The sequence below is a fragment of the Diabrotica virgifera genome, chromosome 2 (assembly GCF_917563875.1).
Source record: "Diabrotica virgifera virgifera chromosome 2, PGI_DIABVI_V3a".
NCBI classification, from domain to species: domain Eukaryota; kingdom Metazoa; phylum Arthropoda; class Insecta; order Coleoptera; family Chrysomelidae; genus Diabrotica; species Diabrotica virgifera.
In genome coordinates, this window is record NC_065444.1 from 56,932,871 (window position 1) to 56,959,739 (window position 26,869).

The 26,869-nt window shown below is 33.3% G+C and overlaps 1 protein-coding gene across 1 annotated transcript in view; it reads right to left on the bottom strand.

Moving 5' to 3' along the window:
• Nucleotides 1-12,096: 12,096 nt before the first annotated feature.
• LOC114331493 (protein kinase C) overlaps nt 12,097-26,869 on the bottom strand; it is a 150,248-nt gene continuing 135,475 nt past the window's right edge. Inside the window, exons 11-12 of the mRNA XM_028281082.2 lie at nt 21,835-21,983; nt 12,097-16,726 (exon numbers count right to left, since the gene is read on the bottom strand). Coding sequence (XP_028136883.1) covers nt 16,562-16,726; nt 21,835-21,983 — 314 coding nt within the window. The 3' untranslated portion in view covers nt 12,097-16,561. The remainder of the gene's footprint in view (nt 16,727-21,834; nt 21,984-26,869) is intronic.

Sequence of the window (26,869 nt, forward strand, 5' to 3'; positions counted from 1 at the left end):
TGTTTAATAACTGTATATTTTGATAAAATATGCAATCTACCCTATTCACAATTCCTTAAATACATTCGTCAGTTGAATGGTATTTTTTCTTTATACAGATTTATGCAGTCTAGGAAATTATCTGCTTTGTAACTTCAATAATGGGAATCCCAGTGTCGCATTTATACTAAGGTTAAATTTTTTAGGATACGACCAATTTAATATGCAGATTATTTTAGATCTATAGGATTCCGACAAAATTCTAAAATTATAAAACAACTAGGACTGCATTAACTACTATAAGGGATGGTCCAAGAGCATGGTAATACGTATAGTATTGTATTCATATTGCCTTTGATAAAAAGTGTACTAAAGTGTAAGTTAAGAACTAGATATAAGAGTTTAAATAATAATTAACCAATACAACCATTCCAGATCAAGGTTAAAGTGTAAGTTACTACTCTTTTCAACCTTGCACTGGAAAAATAATCAGACAGATTCAGGGTAACCTAGGTGGCACATTATTTTATAGACCTCATTTACACTGATGACATAATTTCTGCCGGAAGCTGCTTTATTCGCGGTGTGCAAGTACTTGGAGGGGATACGAGAAACGATCGTGCGCGAATAGCGGAGAAATTTTGCAACTTTCTTAAATAATTCATACTGTCAATTGAAGTTGCCAAATTGACGTATATTTCATACCTACTGTCATTGAAGAAGAAAAATTATATGTTGCTCACAATATTAATATGATATGCAATTATTATATAAAAGTATATTTAATTATTTGTATTTTGCTTGCAGTACTGCATTTTAATAATTCATTTTATTTACTACATACAATTGTTTACCTTTTAATAACATAACCTAAATCTTACTTTTTCTTCTTATAATTTTTTTTGGGCTATGGCCTTGACAATTATCCAGCAACCAGGACTAATATAGTTGGCCAATATAATTAAAAGTGCGAAACATGTTGCCGAGCTATGAAACCAGGTGTCGCTTTTCCGAATTTGCACGGTCCCGATAAGAAAGTTATGCTGTCATTAATAAAGTTGTTGAGAGTATGAGTTTAAAGATAAACCTCGAGAAAACAAGTACCTTGAAAGCTGTTATGACAGAAGACAGTTACAGAGACCAAATAGAAATATCATACTAAATGGTAATGAGTTCGAACCACTGCTCCAGTTTCAAATATTTGGGTATCCAAATATGTGTTAACTTTTCCATCGAAGAGGAAATAAAGGCACTAATAGCAGCTGGGAATAGATGATTCTTCACATTAAAATAATAATAATATCGTATGGCATTTTTGCCGAGAGATCCTTTCGGACAGTTCCGGCGCCATTTACATCTTTCACCCTGTTTCAAGTAACTAGTGCCGATGTACACTAGCCCAGGGGGACCGACGGCTTAACGTGCTCTCCGAGCCACGGTGAACAGCTCGTAGCATTTTTAAACACGAAAAATGGATTGTCTGTGCCGGGGCTTGAACCCGGGCGCTCTAGCTTATGAGGCCAGTATCATGCCGCTGCGCTACGGCTGTTCACATTAAATAAAGTATTTGGAAGCTGATTGTTGAATAGAATACCAAAAATTAAATTCTATACAATACTTAGTAAGACGTCTGGTGTTCTATGGTTCAGAAAGTTGGACCCTTATAATTGGTAGCGGGATCAGCTACGTATACGGGAAAGAAAAATGTCAACAAAGGTGTAATTAACAGAGTATGACGAGTAAGAAGTAATAAGCTGGTCCTCATGTATAGAGAACCTGACCTGATAGCGGAGATCAAAGCTGGTTTGAGGCTAAAGCTACTTGAACAGGAACCGGTCTCATGCAAAGAATGTTCTAAGGACCATCATTGAAAAAACTAGCGAGAAACTCCAGTGGACTGAAGACGTCGAGGGAGATCTGCAGAAGATGGGCGCCAGAAAAAAGCTAACAGGGGCTAAGGAACAATCTGATTGAAGATAAACCGTTGATCAGGCTTTGGAGCAGGATGAGCTGCAACGCCGTGGAGTAGAACAAGTATTAGGAGCAATTAACATTTGTAAGGATAAAATCAAACCTTGTCACTAACATAGAATAGCCACATACATATATTTAAAATTTCCAGAAAGATAATATAGAGACTTAATATGAAAAATGCAAGGAAATTGAATCAAAATTTAGAATTGCAACAGGCTTTCGGATTGTTCCGGCGCCAATTGTATATTTAACCTTTATCTGGCAGTCAACGAGTTAAGAATATATTTCGTGGGTTATTTAAGAAAATTATATTCATAACTAGGAGAAGAGTGAACGCCATTACCTAAGAAAGATAAATATACGCTGTTGAGGAACACCAGAAGGAAGAGGCTATGGAGAGATAAATTCTTAGATGTAGAAATTAAAATCGCAATAAAAATAAAGGATGGTAAAAAATTAGGAGGTACCTTAAAAACACACTGCTAAACGACGTCTTTTTCAGCTTTAAATGGAAACTTTGCCTGATGATGATGAATAAAAAGCATAAGTAGAATACAGTCGAACCCGCTTATTAGAGTACCGCTTATAGGAATATCCCGGTTTAAGGAATATAATTTTGAGGTCCCGAAACGTTTCTATTTACTACTTAATAAATTTAACTGCTTATAGGAATACGTTTTTGTAAAATGGTACCGCTTATTAGAATATATTTTTCAAGGAACCAAAAACTTTTTATGTACAATTTCCCACGAATTTAAATGATTTCTGGTTTATAGGACCTGTCGATAATAAACACTTTATTACTTACTTTATTACGGGCACCAATTCTAACCTCCGCCAAACATTTACCGATTATAAAGTAGGTACTTGTTCATTTGTGTAAATATTCTTATTGCTCACCCACCACCCACGTCGTTGTCTGTTTAGATTTTTAGAAACAGTTAATTTAGAAGTCATAACCGCTTGTATATAATAACCGCTTTATAATATGTATTATGAAGTTTTCTGGAGGGTGAAACCAATGTCAATTTTTTAATTATTATATTTTAAAGCAACAAGTGACTAATATTTTAGGTAACAAAAAAATAGTTTCAGATTGCCGATTATTTTTCCAGAAAAAAAGTAAGTCTGTTGTATGTATGTTAATAAGAAAATATGTATACCTACATCTACATATTATTGCATACATTTCATACTTATTTCTGTATGTATGCACAGATAATGTAGTTTGGTGTTTTAATAAAATAAGCAATAGTTATACTAGGTACTGTGTTACTGACATAAAAAGAAATAAAACCATATACATATGTATATCACGTATGTATGTACAGGTACAAAGTGGGTTGTACTATTATGGCGTATATTCAGTACTTTTATTTCTACTAGCAACCACTGATCGGTTTAGAATATCCCGGTTATAGGAATATTTTTGCTTGGCACGAAGGCTATTTCAATAAGCGGGTTCGACTGTATACAATATTGTTCTTGGATCAAAACAAAAATAAAAACAAAGTTCATTTGGTCTTCTGTCGTCCACCTATATTTATGTCAAAAACTGAGGATGGATTCGGATTCAATCCTAAAAGTTATGTGGAGTTTATGAAAGTTTATGAATTTCGATTCCGAAAAACTTTGCAAAAAAACGCGTCTTAAGATATGTACATACGTAAAAAAAGTGAAATTATTACTGAAATTCTTTTTTATGCCAAATTTACTTCTAAATCTATGCTGCTTATAAAAGGACAAATGATTTGAAACAAGTTGTCTAGCATCTAAAATAAAGAAAGAGCTATACCAAATATAAAAATATAAATCAAGTTTCTTTAAAAAATATATTTCAGAATATATTTGGCTCATACCATACCACTACCACACAATTGGATCATACCATACCGTCATATATGTATACATAGGCCTTCAATGACTAGACTAATACGTGATTTCAAATCTACAATTGCATTTTTTTCTGTTCAGAAATCACAGCAACGAAAAGAACAGGGTAAGTCTAGGGGCTAATCAACAATAATTTAACCTATTGTGACACTACCTTAACGCTTTTACACAATTCCATAAATTTCAATGTTAGTCCACGTTTTTACGGTCAACATTTAATATTAAACTACCACACACCGCCCTAAAATAATCGCGATATATTTATTATTTACATTTACCATGCTTTTCCAACAATTAAACCTACCCTAATAATAGATTTGATTAAAGATACGGGTAAAAATGTAAGAATGTCACAATAGGTATCAAAAATAAAGAACCGTTGGACTCAAATCGTACGTCTATTAAAGTAGATTTAATTTTTGAGGCTGACTCAATATTATTTGTATTAACAAATTGCATCTACCCTTATAGTGAGATTTAGCTAAAGATTTCGTACAAATTTTCAATATTCTTTTATATTAAGTGTTTGTCCTTATAAATTAAACAAACATTTGAATATGAATATTTGTATATTCTTACAATGCTCTTAGCTATTCAATTTTATTGGAATGTTGCCTTACACTTCGAGTGCTATTCCTATAATTCCTTCAATTTTCAGTGTTAAATGGAATAGGTTTTTATTTTGAGCTTACATATTCATGATCCAAGGCATTCTACTTTCATAACAGCACCTACAGTAAATGCATTTAGACGGAGAGGCGGCGCTGAAAAATCTCTTTGAATTTACTAAAGCTAAATTTTTCACAGTTGATTACTGTGATTGTGTAGAGAAACATACTGCCGTCGGTCAAGCGAAACGTAGAACAGGGGTTACTGAGAGGATATCAAAGTTGCTTTCCTACGAAGGTAATTAAATCCGTTTACTAAGGCTGAAAATCAGTACACACATTCTAAATTGAATATAAATAAAAGTTATTATAGTCGGTCAGCTGTAAGACGGGGCAGAGTCGGTCGGTCGGCCCCAATGAATGTACAGGGGTTATTCACTATATTTTGATCCCCTTGTAAACTGCTTTATTTACAGAATTAGAAAAAAATTAAAATACAAAAGTTATTCGATTTTTTAATTATGATTTTTTGACATATATATCGTACTAGTGACGTCATCCATCTGAGCGTGATGACGTAATCGACTATTTTTTTAAATGAGAATAGGGGTCGTGTGCTAGCTCATTTGAAAGGTTATTCAATTCTCTATACAGTACAATAAACATTAAGATCATTATTTATACAGGGTGTCCAAAATTTTTTATTGAATTATTAATTAAACAATTAATTTAATAAAAAAAAATTTGGACACCCTGTATAATTAATCATGTTAATATTTATATTACTGAATAGGGAATTAAATAACCTTTCAAATGAGCTAGCACTCGATCCCTATTCCCATTTAAAAAAATAGTCGATTACGTCATCACGCCCAAATGGATGAAGTTACTAGTACGATATATATATCAAAAAATCATAATTTAAAAATCGAATAACTTTTGTATTTTACATTTTTTTCTAATTCTGTAAATAAAGCAGTTTACAAGGGGGTCAAAATATAGTGAATAACCCTGTATATTCACTGAGGCCGACCGACCGGCTCTGTCCCGTCATACAGCTGACCGACTATAATAACTTTTATTTATATTTAATTTAGAATGTGTGTACTGATTTTCAGCCTTAGTAAATGAATTTAATTACCTTCGTAGGAAAGCAACTTTGATACCCTCCCAGTAACCCCTGTTCTACGTTTCGCTTGACCGACCGCAGTAAATTTCTCTACACAATCACAGTAATCAACTGTGAAAAATCTAGCTTTAGTAAATTCAAAGAGATTTTTTAGCGCTGCCTCTTGGACTAATTTATGGTGAGGTGTGCGAAGCGACATATTTTCTTGTCTTGCAACAATTTCTACCTTCATTCTGTTCCATATTTCCTCTGTTTTTATTCTATCCTCTCTGGGGATTTGTAGACATCTTCTCATAAAGTACAGTTCAACTGTTCTTATTTTATTTCATCAACATTCATCACTATGCTCTGAAATTTTTTTTTTGTTTTCTTTGGTTAGAGTGTTGTTCCATATCACTTCCTGGAGTGATTTTTTTGGCTTGTTTTCCCTGTGCTATTTTTATTTCTATATAGTATATAGCTAGGGAAGTACACACTAGCGTAAAGAGGTTCTTTTGTTAAATATAGAGACAATTCTTTTAAAATTTTTCAAAAATACTGTTATTCCTTTGTATTTAGTAATTATTTACGGATCTCTTTTCAATAGTATACCAGTGACATTAAATATTTCATATCAATAATCAAATGTACGTTCTCAGTTCAGCCTCAAACGAATTCTCCCATCGATTTTAATAAATATACGATTACAGTCCCGCTTTTATAAAAAAATAATATACATATGAGCGTTCCAGCAAGATATATCCAATCTACTTAGAAATATATATATACTTTTATATTAAATTTTGTGCGAAAATCACAACTTCAAGCGAAAACAAAAATACTTAGTATTCAGCCCAATGTTTTGGAGGTAAATTCTTGATCATCTCTTCTAGAAACTAAATATTTGCTAAAAATGCCCTATTTTTTCTTTAAATTACGCAATTTTATACATTTGAACACTTATTTTTTACCAGTAAGATTCTATATAATACCTCCACTAATTAAAATTGTTTATGAACAACACGATATTATAAATAATATCGTGATATTGAATAAAACAAGATATTATGTAATTTGTAATTCTGTCATTTCTTCAACCACTTGATTTAAAACTGTAGATCATTTGTTAACCTTTTCCATAATAATTTCTGATATTTTTTGCGTTTCTTCGAGTTAAAAAATACAAGGAATAGTTTCAGATTCATCTAGTCCTCAATAGATGGCGATAAGTGAAAACAAATGCCTCTTGATTGGACAGCTGTCAAAACATCGCAAGATGCTTGACATTTTAAAAAAAAAGTCAAACAAGAGCATCAACAAGTTTGGTTGTAGATGCTCAAAGCAAGCTTATGTTTTTTGGAAAATAGAAAAAAGTTAATATAGGTAAGGATGAGTACCTTCAGTTTAAAAGAAATGCTGTATATGGTGAGTCTCCACCGTCACTACTACCAGTGAAATTTTGGAAAGGTACATTTCTTTATGCGCGTAAAAGTGTTTGACGAGGAAGGTTCAGGTATACCAGAAACCTTCGCTATCTCAGATTATCCTCAACAAAGGTTTTTAGGTAAAGCAATAACTGGCGTGTACTATGTCGCTATATTGAACTGTTTCGATGGCGATTTGGGGAGAAAAAGGCCCTTTTTTCTCTCTTAAAAAAATATATTCCGCCAAGAAAACATTCCACAGTATTTGGCTCATAAGGTGTCCGTTGAACAGGCAAAATTTAACCATAATTGTGATCTAAATTAATCGAGCTTCCACCACCTTCGCCAGATTTAACTTCGTGTGACTATATATTTAACCTAAACTTAAAAAATTACTCATAAAACGACGTTTTGCAACTAACTAGAAGCATTGTTTATATAGGGATAGTTGGTCAGCCCAATAGGAAAATTTGTTTGATTCTGATTGACAGTCACCAGATGTCCCCACAATTTTTGTCAGGATCGCAACGTAGCGCGTAACTAAGATACATCCAAAATGCATAGACAGCAAGTTGGATACGATCCTATTCATAACACCCCAACTCGCATACATATTAAGAAAAATAAATAAATATGGAAGAATATATTTAGAAATTGAATTAATGATATGCTATTATATATATCGTCGGCTTACTGCCAAAACCCACTAACTCCATTTTTAAAATTTTGAGAGATCTACTTTTTAAACTTTAATTTGAAATTGAAGATCGACTGAATTTAAAAAAATTATTTAAGAACTGAAAAATATTTTTGTCATATTTTTCAGTTCTTAAATAATTTTTTTAAATTCAGTCGATCTTCAATTTCAAATTAAAGTTTAAATATTTATATATATTATATATATATATATATATATATATATATATATATATATATATATATATATATATATATAATGTATAGTAGCATGACATCATTAATTCAATTTCTAAATATATTCTTCCATATATATTTATTTTTCTTAATATGTGTGCGAGTTGGGGTGTTATGAATAGGATCGTATCCAACTTGCTGTCTATGCATTTTGGATGTATCTTAGTTACGCGTGACGTTGCGACCCTGACAGAAATTGTGGGGACATCTGATGACTGTCTCAATTTGAATCAAACATATTTACCGATTGGGCTGACCAACTATCTCCCTATATAAACAATGCTAGAAGGCTATAGTTCGAACTCTTTCGAGTACTCAACCAAAATTAATTTTCGGAAAGGATACAAAATTGGTAGAGCTTCTTATCAAGTGTATCGTGGGAAAAGGAGGCATTGTTGAAGAATAAATGAGAAAAATGACAACCATTTTTTTATAACTACATATTATTCCCTAACAGTGCTCCATTATGGATATTTATTATTATTCCATCATATGTTCTGATTGTTTTAATTTTCCTATTGCCTAGCGGTGTCATATACATTATTCTTCTTCTTTAAGTTCTATCTTCTATCGAAGGTTGGAATTCATCATGGCTATGTGGACCCTGTTAACCGCCGCTCTAAATAGTTCTGCACTACTGCATTCGAACAATTCCATTAAGTTCTTAAGCCAGGATACTCTTCGTAGTCCCACATTTCGCTTTCCTCGGATACGTTATTATTATTATATAAATCATAAGTAGTCATATTCCGGTATGTCATATTCAATACTTACTGGGATCTGTAAGAGAGTAAATCAAAAAACAGATCTAGAGTAGTTCAAATGCCCCTGTTGTATCCAACTACCTCCAATCATGGTTGCTATACGAAACATGATTTTATTGCCTAATTATTTAAGACTTATTAAAAATTTAATTTAAAGAGAAATTATACTCTGCAATAATTAACTTAAGTGAAGTCAACAATATCAAAATATAGAATACTTTTGTCGTTAGGACTTACACTGTAATGATTTTTTCCCGGATTATTTCTAGTGGGAGAATCGATCAAGAATTCACCAAAATGTAAATTATTAACAACACTAAAAATAACTGGGAGGTAAGGCAAGTACAACTAATACAAATTCGAGTACCAATGTACACAATTTAAGTTAAATAATTAAAGCTTCAAGTTTGATCGGTCAGTTTTAACTAAAACTAATATACCTGTGTGTATTATTTAATCCTACGTCCACTTTAAACGTCCGCAAAAGATCTAAAGAAACGATTGGTTTGCCGCTAGTTTACATTCGGAATGCTTATAGCACATGGAAGTTTAGATAAATGACGTTAATTGGAAACAAAAAAAAATCATGTTTTTTGTAAAATAAATAGTAGTGTTTGGAACATATTGTATACAACTCAACCTTCCACTTTTTCTTCTTCTTAGCCTTCTATTGTTGGACATAGGCCTCTCCCAAGTCCTTCCATCGATCTCCATCTTGAGCAACATAGTTCCAATTTGTTCCGGCTATTTCTAATGCCATCTACCCATCTCATATATGTGGTCTTCCTCTTGGTAGCATACCTTTATTAGGTCTCCAATGTTGTATTGTGGCGCTCCAACGTTGGCAAAACGTCTTTTTGTCTAGCAGTGTGGACCGTGAAGCTCCATTTGAGTTTGGCAATTTTTGTTGCGATATATCCTCGACGTTTTTGCTCTTACTCAGTCGTTCCTCTTTTCATCTGACAGTCGTATACATAGCATTGCTCTTCTATCCATTGCCCTTTCTTTTGCCGCCAGATTATTCATATTTGCCTTAGTTAAGATCCATGTTTGACATCCATATGTCACGACAGGAAGGATGCACTCCGGTGCATCTTCGCTAGTCAAGTATTGAAGTATTTTGTGGTTCTTAAGTATCTAACTAGTCCATGTGGTGAGACCGCTCCCGTCTGGAAAAATTTCTGATTCGGTTTCTTTGTGGATTCCTATTCAAAAATGTCCCCTTTAAACAAATCTGAAGGGTGCCGGGCGGAATTTTTGGGCAGAAATTGTTTAAACAATTTTTTTAAACAAATACAAAAGATCATATTTTTTTCTCAGAAACATGTATTTTTGAGTTTTGTGGGTCATTCTGAACAAGAAAGGTATCTTGTAAATTTTCTCAGAAATTGATAATTTTCGAGTTATAGGCGATTTAAAATCTGAAAAATGCGAAAATACGCATTTTCGAGGCTTAAAAACTCATATTCAAATTAGTATTTTTGAGGTTGCCAGATACTTAAATTGAAGACTAAATATTCAGCTTCAAGATTCTGAAGAGTGATCGCGTCTAACTTTAATTTATACCGTTATTTTTTAATTGTTAAATGTGCGTGTTCATCCGATTTTTTTGCCGGTGCGGCGCGCTCCGTTTCAAAAATCTCCTATTTTCCTTCGAAAAATATTTTTTCTAGATTTTTTGGGACATTCTAAATAAAATAAGTTTCTTGACATTTTCTCAAAAGTTAATAGTTTTAAAGTTATAAGCGATTTAAAATCCAAAAATGCGTTTTTTGTCATTTTTCGGATTTTAAATCGCTTATAACTTAAAAACTATTATCTTTTGAGAAAAATGGCAAGAAACTGATTTTATTTAGAATATCACAAAGTATCTAAAAAAAATACGCATATTTAACAATTAAAAAACAACGGTATTAATTAAAATTAGACGCGATCACTCTTCAGAATCTTGAAGCTGAATCTTCAGTCTTCAATCTAAGTATCTGGCAACCTCAATAATACTAATTTAAATATGAGTTTTTAAGCCTCGAAAATGCGTATTTTCGCATTTTTCAGATTTTAAATCGCCTATAACTCCAAAACTATAAATTTCTGGGAAAAATTACAAGATACCTTTCTTGTTTAGATTGACCCAAAAAATCTAAAAATATATGTTCCAAAGCAAAAAAACATAATCTTTTGTATTTGTTTAAAAAAATTGTTTAAACAATTTCTGCCCAAAAATTCCGCCCGGCACCCTTCTGATTTGTTTAAAGGGGACATTTTTGAATAGGAATCCACAAAGAAACCGAATCAGAAATTCTTTTCAGACGGGAGCGGTCTCACCACATGGACTAAACTGAGTTCTCCAAATCCTGTCAATGCCAGTATTAGACGAAGAGGCAGCGCTGAAAAATCTCTTTGAATTTACTAAAGCTAAATTTTTCACAGTTGATTACTATGACTGTGTAGAGAAACATACTGCGGTCGGTCAAGCGAAACGTAGAACAGGGGTTACTGAGAGGGTATCAAAGTTGCTTTCCTACGAAGGTAATTAAATCCATTTACTAAGGCTGAAAATCAGTACACACATTCCAAATTGAATATAAATAAAAGTTATTATAGTCGGTCAGCTGTATGACGGGACAGAGCCGGTCAGTCGGCCCCAATGAATGTACAGGGTTATTCACTATATTTTGACACCCTTGTAAACTGCTTTATTTGCAGAATTAGAAAAAAATATAAAATGCAAAAGTTATTCGATTTTTTAATTATGATATTTTGACATAAATATATATCGTACTAGTGACGTCATCCATCTGGGCGTGATGACGTAATCAACTATTTTTTAAACCAGAATAGGGGTCGTGAAAGTCGCTCATTTGAAAGGTTATTCAATTCTCTATACAGTACTATAAACATTAAGATCATTATTTATACAGGGTGTCCAAATTTTTTTTTGGATTAATAATTAAACAATTACAAAAAAAAATTTGGACACCCTGTATAATTAATCATGTTAATGTTTATATTACTGAATAGGGAATTGAATAACCCTTCAAATGAGCTAGCACTCGACCCCTATCCCCATTTAAAAAATAGTCGATTACATCATCACGCCCAAATGGATGACGTCACTAGTACGATATATATGTCAAAAAATCATAATTTAAAAATCGAATAACTTTTGTATTTTACATTTTTTTTTCTAATTCTGTAAATAAAGCAGTTTACAAGGGGCTCAAAATATAGTGAATAATCCTGTACATTCACTGGGGCCGACCGACCGGCTCTGTCCCGTCATACAGCTGACCGACTATAATAACTTTTATTTATATTTAATTTAGAATGTGTGTATTCATTTTCAGCCTTAGTAAATGGATTTAATTACCTTCGTAGGAAAGCAACTTTGATTCCCTCTCAGTAACCCCTGTTCTACGTTTCACTTGACCGACCGCAGTATGTTTCTCTACACAATCACAGTAATCAACTATGAAAAATTTTTCAGCGCTGCCTCTTGGACTATATGGTTTCCAGTATGGTTTCCGTTTCCAGGATTTTTGATACCAAACCCTGTATGGTTTCCGTAACATGTTCACCTGCCTACTTATGGGAGTGGAGGTGAAGTAGTGTCAGTAATTCTCGCCAAGTATGCAGTCAATGAAATAGTAGAAGATAAACAAAAGTTAGTGCAGGATGGGACATCTTTAATTACAGTGGGTATAGCTGAACAAACCCACAATTGATTGCAAGTTTTTACATTATTATTGTGTAACCTGTCACAGCAAATTAAATTAATAGAAGGTGAAATTTTCTATGGAGATATTTGGCAAAGCATTTTTTTTAACAAATAATAAAAACTTGTCAGTGTTTAATAGTAGTGTTGTGAATAATCCTACAGTGCCTTTGGGTGGGGTGTTTTTTTTATTTTCTTTGTATATAGGTAGGTTAATGTAAAAATAAATGCATCTACATTTTTACACGACCAAGGTAAATTTCGAATTTTTATTATTTTAAATACAGCCAATATGTAACAACTTTGTTTATTCTTCGTGATATAGTAGTCACGTTGTGACTAGTGTTGCCAGGTCCGATTTGTTTTTAATCGGTACATAAGCAAAAACAAATCGGGATTTAGGGTTGTAGATCGGGACAACCCTAACTGGGGTTTTAGGTTCCACTTAAAGTCTACTTCAAAGATGAACTTATACCGTTGGTTGCTTTTACTTGGGGGGTGACAGTTACAGTTACCCCTTCTCGGGGGTGAAAAAAAGGGCGTTTAAGGTAAGTTCCAAAATGGATCAACTGACTAACTCTAAAAAACTTTTGTTCTATATAATTTTTAAACTAAGTCAATACTTTTCGAATAATTTTATCGAAAAATATTCTTAGCAAAAATGTAGCTTTTAAAAAAGCAAAAAAATTGTATGTTCAGAAAGTCTATAAAACCAGTAAAAGCAAAGTTGTAGCTCATCAAAAATACGTTCTTATTCGTCAAATTCCAAATCGAATTTTTCAACTTGAAATAACCAAAAAATTAAGCAATTTTCGGGCAAAACATATTAAAAGTTTTTAAAGTGTTTAAAAAAAATCTTTAATTTTGTTTTATATAAAAGTCTCTAACATTAAAACTAAGCGAGTTACGCTCAAAATAAAGTTGGCTACTTTTTTAGTAAAAAAAATGGTGAAAATCTCCTTCTATTTAGCACCGTAAATAAAATTAATCGTTACCGCTTTACCATTTATTTTATATGTTTATAATTTATACGATCTGTAAGGTTTGCCTCTTGGGAGTGCTTAGTTTTGAAAGAAATTGGTTTTATAGTAAAAAAAGAAATTCTAAAATATTTGAAATGCCCTTTTTTCAAAAATTACTTAAAAAGTAGGTAGGTTTTCAAAAATTGGTTCAAATATGGCTGTTCATATTTTGCATACACTCGTGATTAGTGACTCGTTCAGGCCCTTTTAATCATGTCAAAAATACATAGGAAAAGTAAATTGTTTGTAAAGCGGTAACGATTAATTTCATTTGGGGTGCTAAGTAGAGGGAGATTTTCACATTTTTTTTACCAAAAAAAGAGTCAACTTGATTTTAAGCATAACTCACTTAGTTTTGATGCTAGAAACTTTTTTAAAACAATAAAATAAAGCTTGATTAAAAAAGTTTTAATTGGTTTTTCCCAGAAAGTGCTTAATTTCTTGGTTATTTCACGTTGAAATATTTGATTTGGAATTTGACGAATGGAACGTATTTTTCATTAGCTACAAATTTGCTTTTGCTGGGTCTATAGACTTTACGAATACACAGCTCTCTTTGTTTTTTTCTAAGCTACATTTTTGCTAAAAAACAGTTTTTTCGATAAAATACTTACTTTTTGAGTTATTTGTGAAAATCGACTGAAAACGTGATTTTTTTTGTCGAAAAATAAACATTTTCAATCGTAAATAACTCGAAAAGTATTAACTAAGTTAAAATTCTATAGAACTAAAATTGCTTAGAATTTAGTCAATTTATGCATCTCCGGACTTATTTTAAACGCGCGGTTTTTCACCCCCAGCTAGGGGTGACTGTCACCCCCCGAGTAAAAGCAACCAACGGCACAAGCCGTCCAAATTTTCATACAATTCGGAGTTGATCCTGAAAATTACACGGTATCGCCGTATTTCCCGTTCATTTACTGGACTACAAGGTGTTTCTATAATCTGTATTTAATCCTACATAATAATAATAATAATCAGACGAAATTACAAAAAATATCGTAGATTAAGTAAATTATTTATTTTTTATCAAAATTATATTTTTCATTCGATTTTACCGCTTTTAGGAGTGCCTTGTTTTTATATAAAATTCACTGCAAGTCCTCCTGAAATTGGTTTTCGTGGGTGAAAATCGGGACATTTAGTGTCCCGATCAGGTACAAATCGGTACGCGTCCCCAGACCCCTGAAAATCGGGACGTCCCGCGCAAATCGGGACACCTGGTAACGCTAGTTGTGACTGGCTGATTGACATAAAATATAGTCCATGCCATTAAAACAAAACAACTTGGTATTGTTTAATTTCTCTTACAATTTTCCTTTCTTTTTGGTAATGACTAAACAATTCTGACAGGAATGGATATCTAGCGTGTATTGATTTTAAAGAGAGATATAACCACACTAGTGATTTTGCTGTACTCAACTTTTTGTGACATCTTCCTATTTTATCGTATCTCCTTCTAATCTGTTCTGACTCCCTCCATTTTTTTCTGATTCCCTAAATTTTTTTCTGGCGCCTTCCAATTTTATCTGATACCCTCCTTTTTTTTAAATAATTATTTATTTTATAACTCGAGAAAGACTTGATTGATTTGGCTACTTTTGATTTTGAAATATTTGTAGAAGTCTAAGGAAGATATCTTTACAATATCCCATCAGATATCAAATTTTATTAGTTGTATAGGAAGTGTGTAAAAAATGTGCTGCTTACTCAAGAATATCTCTATTTTTGACAATATCGAAAATTAATATACAGAAAATATGTTTATATTTAAACATAATTTTAAAACTTTCCTTACAATAAAAAAAACATTTTCTCTCTGATAAAGTCTCTGAAAATTCAAGTTTTTTTAATATGTAATTACAAATTTAATGAAAGAATTCTAAATACCATATTTAGATCAAACAAAGTGCCAAAAGCATTGATTTCACGAGAAACGTAAAAAAAGTAAATAGACCCAAAGTTAGCCGCAGTTTTAGTGACGTAAATATAAAGAAGTATAATATAAGTATGTGTATGACAATAAAATTGTTGTTTTTTGTATTTTCTTTACGATTTCATCACATTTTCTCACCTTTAAACCTTCCTTGGACTTCTACAAATGTTTTAAAATCGAAATTAGCTAATTGGATTCAATCATTCTGGAGCTGGTATAAAAAAGATATAACAAAATAAGTCATTCTTTGTTTACATATCGAAACCTTACCGGACAGACTGCATGACTTGTCATATTAGGATTTTATAATGTGACATAATTTTGTCACCCGACTGTTTTCAGCTCCTGGCCTATTTATTATAATTTAACAGACCCTTTTTGTTTGCTGAATTTGATTTATGTGTTTGTGAATGCATTTAAAAGGGGGACCTTTTTAACAGGTACACACCTCGATATTTCTTTTTCATTCTAGAAAATGCTTATTTGATATTATTTATGTAAATAACCCTTCGATTGTTATTCTAGAATAAGATGAATTCTTCCGTAATAATCTTTCTTATTCTGGAATATTGTAATAATGTATAAATAGGGGTTTTTGGAATTAGCAAGTTAGTTGTGAATTTGAAACCGTCGGTGTACTTTAACGTCGTGTAACGGGCGCGGTATTTTTGAATTTGTAATTAGATAAATTAGTAGATTTGGTGTAATAAATAAATTAGATATTGTAGTTTGTAAAATAAAGGATATAAATTGAGTGTTTTTCATTTGTTTAGAAGTTATTAAAAATAAATTAAGTCAACTAAAATTAAACATTAGTGCCTAAAAGATCATAGAAAAGTCAGTTTTGTAACAATAAGATTAGATTTGTCGTATTTTTCTTATTCTCTCTTAAACTAATCTTCTAACATGTAGTATCCTCGAGTTTTGTTTCTCACTCGAAAAAAAGATAAAGTGGAACCCTTTTTAGCAAACTTTACTTTAAATGAATAGTACAGTAGTTGTCTGTTACTTTTATGGCCACATAAAAATGTCGATACTTTACAAAAGTAAAACTCATATCTAAACTTCATGTACTTCCGATTTCTTGTTATAATATACCGGAATAATCGATAAACAAACGGTCATTCTTTAGATATTTTGCGGGCACGCGAACATCAGGACAGGATTAATTTCCAACATTTGACATTCCTTCAAATACACGAGGTCTACTCGGCTATAAATCGCGATGGATTAAAATCCCCATTAACCATCGAAAAACCTTGGAACTCCTCTTGGTTGATGGATTGTAGTACTTCGTTACTGACTGGAGTCAAGACGGGCTCTTCTCTGGTAAATTCAGCGTCGAAATTAGTAACGTCTCTTCTACTTTTCTGTAAAGTGAAATATGAAGGTTTAGTGTCGTTAATACAAGCTTCATAAAAACAGCTTAACATTATATAAAATTCCACTAGGAAGAATTTCCTGTAGCTGGCTGTATACCATTAATTACAAGTAAAATTTAATAAAAAATTTTGGTCTTGGTAAAAGGTATATTATTTTAAAAAGCCCTATAGGGCTACAAACATCGAACAGAACGTTTTCGCTCTAAAAAGAGCATCATCAGTGTTGCAAGAACATGGTGAGCCAACCAAAAAATACGAAGGTCAAAGCCTTTCAAAAGTTGCCTGTCAGCTCTTGTAACATAATGACCTAATTTGTTACCTTTGACCCACTTACAACGTGTGGGAGTCATATGTTATCCTAGGGCCATATCCTTAGGGATTATATCCATCCTTTGGAATTTGCTATGTTAGCATTTTGATGTGACTTTTAGTCCATTTTTGAAAGGCTTTGACCTTCGTATTTTTTGGTTGGCTCACCATGTTCTTGCAACACTGATGATGCTCTTTTTAGAGCGAAAACGTTCTGTTCGATGTTTGTAGCCCTATAGGGCTTTTTAAAATAATATACCTTTTACCAAGACCAAAATTTTTTATTAAATTTTAATTATATAAAATAACAATAAGAGAGAAAAATAATAAGCTACTTTAATTATTTGTTATTGAGAGTTGTGTAGAATCATTTGAATTTAACGATAAAAACGAATTTTTTAATCGCTTAGTAGTCCACTGAAATGTTACATTTAGGGTTGCATTTCTTAGAGGAGTCAATTTTATTTTTTTTAATGTGTAGGGGGGTTCAGTAGAAGCTTAAGTTCAAGTTTTTGGGGTCGCCACCCTTGTCCCCCGGCCGCCATATTGGAAAAAGGGGTGCAAAGGGCTTTCGCGCTGTATCTTCTAAACTAACAACCCTACAGAAAATTTAATTACACATAAAATGTAGCAAATTAAATTTTCTACAATTTTGTTTCTATTTATCGTCAGTGACCAACCAAAAAAGATATAAACAAAAATATATAAAATTTTTTTAAGAAGTTTCCTTTTGGAGGTTATAACTTTTTTTCTGTTCATTTCACAATAAAATAACATCATAGCGATTTTGTAGAGGATTTTTCAAGGAACAATTTTCACTATAAAGTTGTTTAATTTTATTTATTATCTAGGTTTTACAGCGCTCCAAACTTGACCAAATTGTCGAATTCTCATAGGAATACAATAAAAACAAAATTTTTCTATCCATATATTAGGCGAGCGGCATCAACCCTTATGTCGACCACGAAAATCAAATTTAAGGTTAATGACCAATTTTGGTCTACTTTTATGTTTTCGAGGTCGCTGAATCCGAATATGAAGTTTATTTTTATCTAGAGTTGGTGGCACATGTTCAAAAATCAAATTTTATACAAAAATGCCAAAAATCAATTTTGATATGATTTTTCAAATTTACCTCGCTGTATCTTTGGTAGCTGTAAATATTTCCTTTTGAAAATTTTACTGCGTCATCTCTGAAGTATGTAGATAACAATGAAATGTGTCCAAAATATTTAACACATTATAAAAGGAGTTGTTAATTTTTAAACATTTTGTCATCATATTTCGTTAGTTTCATGTTTACTTAAAAAAAGTTGAGTGACAAACTTTTTAGTTTATAATTTTAACCAACACAACAATAAAATATAATTCATGAAGAAGTTTTTTGGAAAATTTTAAGTCAAAATATACAATAGGAAAAAAGTAATGTTACTTCATAGACAAGCGGCACATCCCAAAAAAAACGCTTAAATCTGGAGATCCTGACCATGGTGTGGTGAATGGCTAATTTTGATCATGCTTTATGATTTTGATATCAAAAATCGTTTTTTTGGTCTTCTTAAGAATTTTGCATTTTGCGGTTGCGTCATTCTTCTTCTGAACCGGCGAATTTGTCCTCAAACAACTTCTTGGGCCTTTTCTATATATGCTTAGGGTTATAAGTTTTATAGTGGAGAAAAAGGTCAAAAACAGATTAATAATAGCATAGGAATGTTAAAATCATAATAAATTGTATGAATAAAAATATATATATAGATAGAAAAGTAAGCCTAACTTTTGTTTTTATTGTATCCCTATGAGCATTCGAGAATCTGGTAAAGTTTGGAGCGCTGTAAAACCTATATAAATAAATAGAATTAAACAACTTTATAGTGAAAATTGTTCGCTGAAAAACCCTCTACAAAATTGCTATACAGTACAACCTGCCACATACGGACCTGTCATATCCGGACCTCCCCATATACCGTTCTGCCGTCCGTATCTACCGAAATCTACCGAGAAAGGAAGTCCTGCTGTTGGACAACGCACCCTCTCATCCCGACCCAAAAGAACTAAAAGATGGCGAAATAAAGTGTCTTTTTTGCCCCCAAATGTGACATCCCTCTGTCAGCCTATGGATTAAGGTACTGATCCAAGATAGTGGAATGTATGAAGGAGAAAACGTTTCAGAGACTATAAAAGAAGTGGTCTTGATATCTGGATTTTTTCATATCCGGATCGGTCTGTCGCCACATTGATCCGGATATGGCAGGTTTTACTGTAATGTTATTCTATTTTAAAATGAACTGAAAAAAAGTTATAACCTCCAAAAGGAAACTTGTTAAAATTTTTTTACATATTTTTGTTTATATCTTTTTTGTTGGTCACTTGACGATAAATAGAAACAAAATTGTAGAAAATTTAATTTTCTACATTTTATGTTTAATTAGATTTTCCGTAGGGTTGGTAGTTCACGAGATATAGCGCGAAACCCCTTTGCACCCCATTTCCAAGATGGCGGCCGGGGGACAAAAGTGGCAACCCCAAAAACTTGAACTTAAGCTTCTACTGATCCCCCCTACACAATAAAGAAATACAATTGACTCCTCTAACAAATGCAAGGTATGGCTTAAAAAATGTAACATTTTAATGAACTATAATAGAACGTAAAAGTTTTAAAAAAAGCTGAATTCTGGGAGTGAGTGCATTTTGCCTATCTTAAAGGCGGGTTGTCTTTGTAGTTTTGCATATAGCCATAATGACAAAAAATATAAATACTTCATTGTTTTTCTAAATATGTCCCACCAATATCGATACAAATTGGTAAAACAGTTATTAAAGTCTTTTCAGCCAAACTGGATTGAATTCTTGATCTTTGGAAACGTGAAGAAATTGTTGTGACTTAGGTCGCGACTATACGGTGGATGGTTTAACAATTCGGCGTTTTGAAGCTCCAAAAACTCTTTTGTCTTTTGGGCAGTGTGAGCACTTGCATGGTCCTGATGTAGGACGATTCCGCCATTGTGTGTTGCTTAGTCGGAGTTTCGCGATAACTTCTGGTAAACAAACGGTTATAAACTAGTCAAAAGTAACCGTTCTTCGATCTCCTAAAGCAATTGTTGCCACATGAGCAGATTTTGACACAAAAGTTGCGAGCATTTTCCTTGAAACACTTCGAGAACGGATCACTTTTGTTGGTTTTTTCTCATCGTGAAACACATACACGGTTCTTAGAAGTGAATACAAGATTCATCGCAACTAACAATACTATAAACGTTTTTTGAGCTTCCTTTGTTGAACCGTTCCAATGTTTATCAACACCAATTGACGTGAACCGCTTTTTGCTCTTCTGTGAGCAAATGAGGGATCCAACGGGAAACCAACTTCGTAACACCCAGTTCTTCATGTAGGATCTTTTGGATCGATGTCTTTGAAATGCCCAAAGATGTCTTTATCTCCCGGTATGTTACACGGTGGTCATTCTTAATTAGCGGACGAACCGCATCAATGTTTTGCAGTGACTGCGGTTTTGGGTGGACCTGGCCTGGAGTCGTCGCTGAGACTAGAGCTACCACGTTGAAATTCGCAATACCAGCGGGAAATAGTTGACTGGTATGATGCTTCATTCCCAAACACAGATACCATTTCAGCCAGACATTGCTGTTGGGATAAACCTCTCAGAAAATTGTAAAAAATATTGCTTGAAAATGTTCTCCGCTAAGATCCATTTTTCGACAGACTTGCTAATTTTAAAAATTCACTATATCTACAGGACCTTCTTCTTCTTAAAGTTCCGCTCCGGAATAGTTCAATTGAGCTGCCTTTGATTTTGCCCTGCATTATATTCCTTAATAGTTCGTACTTTTCACCTCTCATGATGCCCCAAGTATTCCAACTTCCTGATTTTTATGGAATTTAAAACCTCGCATTGTTTTCCTAGTTGTTCGAGCACTTGTGCGTTTGTTTTACGATCTGTCCATGATATTTTCAGAATACGTCTATAACACCACATTTCAAATTCTTCCAGGTTTTTAATGTTGGATTGTTTTAGCGTCCATGCCTCAACCCCATACAAAAGGGTGGAGAAAATATAACAACGAAGCATTCTTATCCGGAGCGTTATATTGATATTGCGATTACAGAAAAGTTTTCCCATTCTGTTAAAAATGGATCGTGCAATTACAATGCGGCATCTTATTTCTTTTGTCTGATCAGTATCTTCTGTGATCCATGCTCCAAGGTATTTGTACGAAGATATTTGCTCAATTTCTGTATTATCCAGTACTAGTCTAACTCTGATATTTTGTGCTTTTGTAAATACCATGAATTTGGTTTTCTTCAAATTTATTTTTAGTCCATAATCGTTGCAATGTATATTTAGTTGTTGCGCAAGGTGTCGCAATTCTTCCAGTGTTCCTGCTAGAAGTACGGTATCGTCAGTATATACAACAGGACCTGTTGTATAGCATATAGCAATGAAACTCTGCATTTATGTCAACAAAAGATTGACGTTATATTTGTGTTGGAAAATTTTATTGGTGGCGCCCTCTAAGCGGCTATACGCAAAACTAAAAAGGCAAACCTCGTATGTCAGCTTTTTTTGTTCATTAATGACATGATATGAAATTCGACAAAAATAACAGTACACAACGCATGGTCTGGCTAAAACTGAACAAAATTAAATTATAAACAAACCAGAGTACTCAATACCTTTGATCATATCTTGCTTAAAGTAACCATTGTTTCTTCTAATTTTTTGTATAAACAACTATGTGTCGAAATATGCTAATTATAAGAAATGTACTTACAATTCTTGGCCTGAACGGAGGCTTTACTCGTCTTGATTCCAATGCAGTCCAATCGATTTCTTTGAAGAATGGGTGTGCCTGAATGGCTGCTTCACCACCGTGTGCGACGACACATCCTAGTCTCCGACTTGGATTTTTTGTCATAAAACCTACAAAATATTAAGTATTAATTATTTCGTTTATTGTCCATGGGAATCTTTGACGATTAGAATTAGAAATGAACTTTCTATATTTGTCGTCTCTATGCCTTGTAAATCGTGGAAGGCAGAGATTTAGGATGTTAACAGAAAGAGGTTCTACATAATAAAGAAGGTTTCAGATTTAAACTAGTGTCTATTATTATATTTAATAATGGATTCTGTATCTGGGACCTTCCTATTTTCTTTAATAGATGTCGCGGCAGCGTTCTTATGGTGGATTTCAATCTATTTTTGAAATTCCCCTTAAAAAGACAATCTCATTTCGTTTTGATTCTGAGGCGAGCAAGCATCTACACTGATGAAGTTCTAAACAGAAACAGCTGTCTGTAGATTGTACCTTGCATCTGAATCTAAATGACACATAAATTGTCTTTTAATTCACTTCTATCTTTACTCAGATTGTGAGTACTAAGAACCTTTTTTCGTACCTTTTCCTAGACTCTAGACGAATGAAAGGGGAATGTGATTGAATATTGTAGAATCCTTTCCGTTTTCTATATTTGTCGTCTCTATGCCTTGTAGATTGTGGAAGGCAGAGATTTAGGATGTTAACAGAAAGAGGTTCTAATAAGGAAGGTTTCAGATTTAAATTAGTGTCTATTATTAAAATGGATTCTGTATCTGGGACCTTCCTATTTTCTTTAATAGATGTCGCGGCAGCGTTCTAATGGAGGATTTCAATCTATTTTTGAAATTCCCCTTAAAAAAACAATCTCGTTTCGTTTTGATTCAGAGGCGGTCAAGTATCTACACTGATGAAGTTCTAAACAGAAACAGCTGTCTGTAGATTGTGCCCTGTCCCTGAATCGAAATGAAACATAAATTGTCTTTTAATTCAGAAATGAACTTGTTAGTAAATGGAAACGCAGGTATTGACACATTAAAAGTACGAATCGATTTTACTTAAAAATGGTGCGTCATAGGGTACTCAGATAGCAGCATAATTTTTTTATAAAAAATCAAAACTCTTTAAACGATATGTCAAAGGATAAAAATGTTAAAGACAAAAAAGTTATGAATAAAAAATGTTTAATACCCCTCATAAACGAGACGCTTATGAATGCAATTAAAAAATGCATTCACGCCAAATAACCATAGACTTATATATTAACATAGACTGAGCGTACCTTCCGCGCTTTTTGATGACAAGATCTCTTGGACTTGTTTGGTGCTATCTCTTTCTAGCACATGGTATCGAGAAACTAACATGAAACTAAGTGGGGATATAGGCAATGATACTGTCGCACCTTTCCTCTGTGTAAGAGTGAAGCAGCACTGATCCAAAAAAAGATGCATGCCACTCTGTCTATGTTAATATACAGTGCTAGTCAAAAGTCCGTACCCCCCTCGTATCTTTTGAACGGTTATACCTATAATAGTGAAATTTGGAGATAGGAAATAAACGGACGTAAGCTTCTTAACTAGTCATGACAGGTGACGTAATAGTGACAGATGACTTTACAGCGCCACTGTGACAGATAATTTTAAATGGGACCTTATGGCAAGTGACACCTCGTTTGAAAGGTATTGAAAATACCTATTCAGTCATACTAATATTGTTTAAGTTTAAGCTAATTTTGACGAATTAATGAAATAAATATAAAATTGTAGTTTCATTTAATTAATTCAAAATTCAAAATTCCGCCTATGATTACTTGTCAAAAAGGTTGACGTTGACGTAAAAACTACTAGAGAATCGAAAAACGTCAACTTTTTTGACAAAAAAACCATAGGCGTACATTTGAATTTTTATTAATTAAATGCGAAGCTACAATATTATATTTATTTAATTTATTCACCAAAATCAAAATCAACTAAAACACAAAAAAATTAGTATGGCTGAGTAGGTATTTTGAATACCTTTCAAACGAGGTATCACTTGCCATAAGGTCCCATTTAAAATTATCGGTCACAGTGGCTCTGTAACGTCATCTGTCACTATTACGTCACCTGTCATAACTAGTTAAGAAGCTTACGTCAGTTAATTTCCTCCATCCAAATTTCACTATTAAAGGTAAAACCGTTCAAAAGATAAGAGGGGGGGTACGGACTTTTGACTAGCACTGTATAAGTCTATGCAAATAACTGAGTACATTCCACTAAATAAATATTCAGAATATTATCACTTAGTCCAGAAAGCCACTGCGCATCCGCTAGGAAAAATATTCTGATTCCGATTTTTTGCTCAATCTTACTCAAAAAGGACTCCTTTTAACAAATTTGCATGTTGCCAGGACCAAAAAAAAGGTGGTCAAAAATTTTTTAAACGTTTTTTTTTTTGTTCTTTTCCTAAAATTATTTTTTTTTGCATGGTGGAAAAAAGTTTTTTTTAGGTTTTTTGGATCATTCCAAACAGAAAAGGTCTTTAGTGACTTTTCTCTAAAAATGGGGTCGCCAACGTTTCCCCAACTGTCATCAATACGACTAACTTCACGCGTAACTTTGATACGAGAATTATAAAAAAAATATGCATTGAAATCCAGATCCCGTAATTCGTTAAGCGTGATAAAGTGAGTACAAAGACATACATAGGTATTTGTTTCTTTGTAATTACAGCTTCAATTTACCGTACACTTCTCGTAGACTCTGCCGATAAGGTAGAGTCGTGTTGGGGAAAACTCGCGCGCCCCTAAAAATGATAGTTTTTGACATATCTTCTTCTTAAGGTGCCTATCCGTTCCGGATGTTGGCGACCAGCATGGCTATCCTAACTTTGCTTGCTGCTATTCTGAATAGTCCGGTTGTCGATGTATTAAACCACTTTCTCAGGTTTTGAAGCCAAGATATTCTTCTTCTCCCTGGTCCTCTCTTTCCAAATACCTTGCCTTGAAGAATGAGTTGCAACAAGCCATATCTCTGTTCATTCCTCATAACATGGCCAAGATATTCCAGTTTGCACTCTTTAATTGTGTTAATAATCTCGCATTCCTTGCCTATTCTACGTAGAACCTCAATATTAGTCACACGATCCACCCACGAAATTCTCAAAATGCGCCTGTAACACCACATCTCAAATGCCTCGAGTTTTCTCAAAGAAGCCTCGGAAAGTGTCCAGGCCTCTACTCCGTATAATAACGTAGAAAATACATAGCATCTGATGATAGAGATTTTGGTAGCAAGAGGTAAATCGTGGCTTCTGAAAAGAGACTTCATCATTATGAACGCTGATCTCGCTTTTCCTATGCGTTGTTTTATTTCACTTGAGTGGTCCCACTGGCTGTTTATGTTGGTACCAAGGTATGCGTAGCTGTCGACCCTGTCAATTAGTTGTTGGTTAACCAAAAGCTGTGTATTTAATATTTCGCGCTTACTGACTACCATATACTTTGTTTTTTTCGTATTGAGATCAAGTCCGTATTCTCTACTTATATCTGATATGCGCGACATTATTCTTTGCAAACCATCTAGACTGTCTGCAAAAACTACAGCGTCGTCGGCATATCTAATGTTGTTCAGACGCACTCCGTTGACTAACACGCCTTCCTGTAGTTCTCCCAGCGCTTGCTCGAAGATACATTCAGAGTATATATTAAACAGCACCGGGGACAGGATGCATCCTTGCCTCACTCCTCTATCTATGGAGACTGCCTCTGTTAATTGGTCTTCCACTTTAATATTGGCAGTTTGGTTGTAATACAAATTATATATGATTCTCAAGTCTCTATCATCTACTCCCGCTTCTTTCAAGATGTTTATGAGTTTATTATGTTTTACTCTATCAAACGCCTTTTTGTAGTCGATAAAACAAATATACACTTCACAGTCAACATCCCTGCATCTTTGCATAAGCACTTGGACAGCGAATAGAGCCTCTCGGGTGCCTAAGGCATCGCGGAATCCAAACTGCGTCCATGATATCTGTTGTTCGCATTTTTTATATATTCTGCCATGTATCACCTTCAGAAACGTTTTGAGTAAGTGGCTCATTAGGCTAATTGTTCTGTAGTCTTCACATGTTTTGGCATTTACTTTTTTGGGTAAAGTTACGAAGGTCGACTTTAACCAGCTTTGGGGTATTTTTCCAGTTACGTATATTTTGTTGAATACGGTTGTTATCCATTTTATTCCTTGTTCATCCATAAGTTTTAGGAATTCTACATAAAACTGGTCAGGCCCTACAGCTTTACCATCTTTAGTTGTTTTAATAGCTGACGTGACTTCTTCAATGGTAATCGGGGGTCCTGTTTGGCATTCAATGTCTTCAATGGTATTCTGCCTTTCATCTGCAAAAGTTACTTCCACATATTTCTTCCACGTGTCTAGTTTTTCTTCCACACTTATTTTGACATATAAGCGATTAAAAATTGAAAAATTGCGAAATCGGCCATTTTTAACCCTCAAAAACTATGCGAAAAACTGAAAATTTCAATGTTGCCAAGGTAAGTAGATATTCTTTAAACATCGATTGATGAAATCCCGAAGAGTTTTTTGCAATACAATATTCAAAACTCCTTTGTTTTTTAATTGCTAATCAAGCGTGCGCGACACTATTTTCCACCGAGTAGGTACCTACCTATCTAAACAAGGAAGCATAATAGTCTAGAAAGCCACTGCGCATCCGCTAGGAAAAATATTCTAATTCTGATTTTTTGCACAATCTTACTCAAAAAGGACTCCTTTTAACAAATTTGCATGTTGCCAGGACCAAACCAAAAGGTGGTCAAAAATTTTTTAAACTTTTTTTTTGTTTTTTTCCTAAAATTATTTTTTTTGCATGGAAAAAAGTTTTTTTTGGTTTTTTGGATCATTCCAAACAGAAAAGGTCTTTAGTGACTTTTCTCTAAAAATGATAGTTTTTGATATATTAGCGATTAAAAATTGAAAAATTGCGAAAT